General features: G+C 30.7%; 1 protein-coding gene across 1 annotated transcript; it reads right to left on the bottom strand.

Annotated features, from left to right (window-relative positions):
- Positions 1-1,655: 1,655 nt before the first annotated feature.
- On the bottom strand, positions 1,656-4,047 carry LOC105832411 (cyclin-dependent kinase 7). The gene is made up of 5 exons (XM_012673325.3): positions 3,787-4,047; positions 3,496-3,555; positions 3,301-3,409; positions 2,726-3,171; positions 1,656-2,647 (listed from the first exon to the last, which is right to left on the bottom strand). The coding sequence occupies exons 1-5, from the start codon at positions 3,838-3,840 to the stop codon at positions 2,300-2,302; spliced, it is 1,017 nt and encodes a 338-aa protein (XP_012528779.1). The 5' UTR covers positions 3,841-4,047; the 3' UTR covers positions 1,656-2,299.
- Between the last annotated feature and the right edge of the window lie 1,951 nt (positions 4,048-5,998).

The raw sequence follows: 5,998 nt of genomic DNA, 5'->3' as shown, positions 1-5,998 counted from the left end.
GAAAAAAAAGAAATGTATAGATATCATGTGAAACTCTTAATAATTATTGATGTGCTTACTTAATGTAAGACGGGTATAAAAATTATAACAATAACATGTAGTCATAAATTGTCGGTTGGATAAACTGTTATTACATATGTTACAAGTCAAATACTGAATCAAAATTGGAAAATTATATTTGCCTGCTGCATGTGCTCTACCGATCACGTATCGAACATTAATTTCTCAATATACTATTGAGAAATATAATTATTTATCTCAATTTCAGTTATATATTTTGTATTTGTTGAAAGTAGTCCATGGTTTTTTTTTTCAACATTTGTTTCAGATATTTTTACTTATTCATATCTATGAACTAGAATGCTAATATATATGACAATAATATGAACAATTATATGTAATACAGATATGCATTATATGCAATTGCTAAACAATCAATTATAATTATTTTGAATATAATTGATTATATTCACACATAAAAATATAATTAATATTATACTTTAATATATTCTTCTTTGAATTAATTATTCTTCTTTGATTTTTCTCTTGAAATAAGTTTTTTCAATAATTTAATTTTACGTGTGTGTGTGTGTGTATGTGTAAATTTTCATATATCTAAACCAGCATTGTTTCTTTCAGATATTATAAATCTAGTATTTTCTTAATATATTTTTCACTTTTCTTTTATATAAAAGAATTTTTAGCGACACATCTTTTAAAATCTTAACTATTTGTTATCTGTAATATAAACGTAATTACAATTAATTTCACGATAGAGTCATGCAGAGGCGTATTTTGTGCAAATATATATTAAAATTAAAAATGTTCCTTGTACAATGTATGCGTTAACGAGGTTTAATAGAATCGCAAAATTTTATATATACATTCACATGTTATAATATTCATAAGCAACAAATAGAAATTTAATCATGATAGTAGTGGCACATAGATAAACATGACAAATGTTCTATTTCTAATTTAATACAAGTTATTTGATCACATTTTCGTTTTATTGGTGCATTTCTTTTTTAAGAGTTTCAATATTTAGTAATATTATTATAAATACACGTTCATATTTAAGAATAATTACTGTCCTGGTATGGAGAAAATATTTAGAAAAGATATTTCTTATATTTTAATTCAAATGAAAGGGACCACAGTACAATACATTAACATAAATTTATCATTTTACAGCACACTTATAGTGCTTTTTGAGATTATTTCTTTAATGAAATTATTTCTAACTTAATGTTATTTTTTCAAAATGTTTGTGATATTGATCTAAAACGAAAATATACTTGTAATAACTGTAATATAGTTGGCAACGAAAAGAACCGTGTAAATAAAATGTGCTTTGTCACAGATTGAATTAATCTTACGCATTGATGTATATTTATAAATACAAATTAATAATGGTCCTAACTCTCCAAACGTATCTCACATAAAAAATAATTATGACTTATTTTACCAAGAATTTCTTGTTCTATAAATTTAAAGAACAGAACACATAAATGCCTATCACTTTAAATTACAATTCTATGTAAGATATGTGTAATATAATTTTGTACAAATTTTGTATAGTCTTTGTTGTTAAAGTTAAGAAATAATTTTTGTGTTTAATACATTGGAAGCAGTAACAGGGGATAGATTTTTTCTATTCATTATATCTGCATGTGGCTGATTTATTTTAACATATACATTAATATAATAAAAAGAATAATCTTATATTAAATTGTATCTTTATTATATTGCCCAACGGTATTGATTTATAATTTCATGTATGTACACTAATTGGATACAAATGTGCACCGATGATAGAAGCAATTTTGATACAATACAATCACATTGGCCATTATCTAAAAAAAAAGTGCATTGGCAGGATTGTAGTGAGTTCGGTGAGAGGCTTTTGATAAAATTCAGATTATTCATGAAATATAAGTTAATAAAGATATTGTAACATAATATTGTTTTCCAATATTATATTATTACTGCCGGTTATATGAATTTCTCACTCTTAATTTTTTATCATTGATTAACGAAAATATCGTGATTTATGCTTTTGTATGTAGTATATAAATAGGTATAATTCGAATTACAAAATTATTTACTACATTACATATATATATATATATATATATATATATATATATATATATATATATATATAAACGATACTTCGACATACATTATCACAATAAAAGAATCTGTTTCTTTGATCTTTCAAAAGGTATTCATTGGTACTCTCGTATCGAGGTAGCAATTTTTCATTTCGTCTACTTATTCCGACATTAAATCACAATTAAAATTGTAATCTTTTAGCTAAAGAGGCTCCTTCTATCGATTCTAACAATTTTCGTTTCAGACTAGGTTTCTCTTCACGTTGACGTTTAACAGTTGTAGGTAGAGGCAGTTTAGGGCCTTCTGTGGGTGCGGGTTTATTACTAAAGTATGGCATTTGCAACGCTTGATCACATGTACACCTTTCCAGTGGATTCACATTCAAGAGACTAGCAATTAAATCCAGAAGATCATCAGCGGCAGCAGTAAATATGTGCTTCAAAGGCATGCCAGGAAAGGGTTTGAATTGAATAAAGTCTGGCAATTCAGTCATTCCTTGCCATGTTTCTTCCGTCGGAGTGCCTAACGTCTAAAGAACAAAAATAATGTAAAATCATAAGTAAAGTTACTTTTCCCAATGATATATTTTAGATTCATATATTAATACTTGAAATATCTTAGTGAGTTGATCTAAATCGGATTCCCCAGGCAAGAATGGCACTCGCAACAGAAGCTCAGCCAATATACAGCCCACTGCCCACATGTCAATTCCAGTTCCATAAAGTCTAGCGCCATATAGTAATTCAGGCGCTCTGTACCATCTTGTGACCACTTGGTGAGTGTTTATCCGGTTGGGTGACCCAAAGAATTTTGCCAGGCCAAAATCTCCTATTTTGAGAACACCTTCTGAATTCACCAATAAATTATTCGGCTTTAAATCTCTATGAAGTATCCAATTGAAGTGAAGGTAGTCTAGGCCTTGTAGAGTTTGAATCATGTATGCTTTTATATTGGCTGCGGTTAAAACTATATTGCTATCTTTTATTATCACTTCTAGATCAGTGTCCATAAAGTCGAATACCAATGACACGTTTGATTTATAACCAAAAACATCTGGAATTTTTATGCATACATATATAATTACAAAAATTGATTTTCACACAAGTATTATATAATTTATGTGTATAATATTTGCATATTTGCTTTAACAAGCTATTAATTAAACTTATTAAAATTGAATACCTAATAGGCCAATGATATTGTCATGCTTTAATTCTTGCAACAGTTTAATTTCTCGTAAAGCAGTTCGGTTTATGCCATCTCTAGCTTCTGCACGACTTCCGACTTTAATCTATACATTTACAGATATAAAAAGTTTATGCTATATAAAATCGTATATAGAAATGTGTATACATTTTGTGTAAGGAGGAAACTAACCTTTTTCACAGCTACAATTTTATTTGTTTCTACATCCCTTGCCTTGTAAACCGTGGCAAACTGAAATATACAACATAGAAAATTTTACATTCATATTTATTTTAATAATTAATAACTGATTCATGCATTGCTGTTATAAACAAAGCTATAAATATCATTGTATAATATGTGCAAATATACAAAATTGTGTGATTTTATTATTAGAAATAGGCATCGCACAATGCATGAAAGCGTTGTAAAAATGAATAAATATTAGACGAAACAAAATGAGATGTGGAAAAGTGTTCTAACCTGTCCTTCACCTAAAAAGTCGATTTTCTCGTATCTTCGCACTTTCTCTGTCATTATCGACGAAAATCTATTTTCCTTGTGAGGTTCTTTTTCCTAATAATTCAATTCTTAAATGACACGTGTCATATAATATTTCAATTTTCTCGATAACATTGAACAACGCGTGTTTACATATATTAACAAAAAACATGAGAACATTTAACTAGAAAGAGAAACCTGTGGCCTGTGGCCACACACCAGCGATCTAGATTCTAATGGATTCTGAAATTGTGCTGATTAGCAGCGTCATCATATGGTAGAAACCTACATATCCACTTTTCGATAAAGTAATAAATGTTTTACAAGCATGCGTTATATATATATATTCCATATTTTTTTAAATAAATGAGTCAATATAAATAATATAATATTGTTATAATTTATCTCGACTTTTAATTGAAATTTGTTAAATCTATTTATATATGTATATATTAATACATTTTCTTAACTGTAATATTTGATCTGCAGTGTGTGAAGCTTAAATTTTATTTTCTAAACAAGGTATAAGCAAGAAGGTTAATCGAATACCCATCATCACGATGTCGATGGGATTCACGCTATCGGCTTCACCAGAATGTTAATGAAACTTATGATTACTAATATTAATGAGTTAGAGGGTTATAAGCTCATCCTTACTTTAGGACATTATGTATCTGCCAGGCTTTTGTATCTTGCCTGCGAGTTCTCCTTTAAGTCGGCCGACAGCTTCGACAGGGAGCGAAATAGCGAATAAAGTGCACTGTTCGAACGATGCATTTTTAATCTTGAAATCATCTTTTGCAGCATCTCTCTTGCGAAGGCGATGCTGAACTAATTTTCTTTTGAGAATCTTCACCAGGTGGTGGATGTCTGATGCTCTTGAGATGGGCAAAAGATGTTATTTTTAGCAGGAAAAGAATTACGTGCTTTATCTGCGATCAATCCCTGAAATATTGCATAAATCGGAGGTTAGGAATACACATGCAAACACAAAGCTTTTTTTTAGTTTCTTTCTTTAAGTTGCGAATTTTTACGTTTTCGTAACGATTAGAGAAAATCGTTACGACAATAATAGGGCAAATTGCATATCATTGTTTATAGTCAAAGAGAATACTAAGAATCATTATGATCGCCGATTAATATGACCACTTTTTTCGTGAAACTCTCGAAACCTTGTGATGTTATGTACACTATATGCTGTCTGCATTTTCGTAAACATAGCACAAAATCCACAAAATCGACAGTTTGAGTCTGTGCTAAGAGTTTGTTTCTTTGCATGCGAAATTGAATCCGTGGAGACAAAACTGCCTCTCTCTGTCATAATTTCGTGATGTTACAATTACAAAGCGAGCGTGACGGAGCGACTCGATCGTTTAATAGGCAATTTAAGCGAAACCAATATCAATCTCGCATTAATATTTGGTATTAATTGAAATATATTAGTTTCTAAAGCGTATAGAAAGGTTCAATCGGCGTACGTTAATAACCTGTAAAAACGTATATTTGATCGTATAATTGACGCAACGAACATATCATCATGTATCACATGTAATCCATCTATTTTAAGTGAAATTAAAAGCAAGATATGAAACGTTGCTGCATTGCGAATGGCGTCGGTCTTGTCACGTGAAGTTGATCGCGGAAACGAGGGATTCTTGTCATCGTCTCGATCTCGAGCCACATTCACGTTTTAAGGTGCCTTTTCACGCTGACGTTTGACGCTCATTTTCAGCGTCAAAAAGACATCACGTGACTAAAAATAAAGATACCCATTCGTCATTTTTAGTCACGTGATGTCTTTTGACGCTGAAAATGAGCGTCAAGTGTCAGCGTGAAAAGGCACCTTTATTTGCAGAACGTCACGGTTACGGGACGACTCGGCGCTACAACAGAGAGTCATCGCTAATCATTTAATTGTAACGTACATTTACTTTGCGTTGCAGCCCGCTAACGTGTATACATCTCTCAATACTCGTTCGAGTAAATCGTGCGACGCGTCGATCGTAACGTGCAAAGTTTATCGCGAGGAGAAGAAACTCCTTTCGTCTAGTTGCGTTCCTTTTTCATTTTCAGATCGTGACAATATATTATAAGCCTTAAACCGGTCGATTATGATCGGATATCGTCGCGATGTCTATAATACATATAGTAAGATCTACTTCCTAATAGTCAATGCAGTATATTGCGGTGGATT

Source organism: Monomorium pharaonis, chromosome 1, assembly GCF_013373865.1.
Source record: "Monomorium pharaonis isolate MP-MQ-018 chromosome 1, ASM1337386v2, whole genome shotgun sequence".
Taxonomy (NCBI): domain Eukaryota; kingdom Metazoa; phylum Arthropoda; class Insecta; order Hymenoptera; family Formicidae; genus Monomorium; species Monomorium pharaonis.
The sequence above is the reverse complement of the archived record's forward strand: the minus strand, read 5'-3'. Positions and strand labels throughout refer to the sequence as shown.

What these genes read in the sequence shown, in the direction of transcription:
- LOC105832411 (XM_012673325.3), bottom strand. Translation starts at nt 3,840, where the DNA reads ATGACAGAGAAAGTGCGAAGATACGAGAAAATCGACTTTTTAGGTGAA. An exon ending in ACTTTTTAGGTGAAGGACAG is followed by an intron (nt 3,556 to 3,786) that starts GTTAGAACACTT and finishes TGTATATTTCAG; the next exon opens with TTTGCCACGGTTTACAAGGC. An exon ending in CAATATCATTGGCCTATTAG is followed by an intron (nt 3,172 to 3,300) that starts GTATTCAATTTT and finishes TAAAAATTCCAG; the next exon opens with ATGTTTTTGGTTATAAATCA.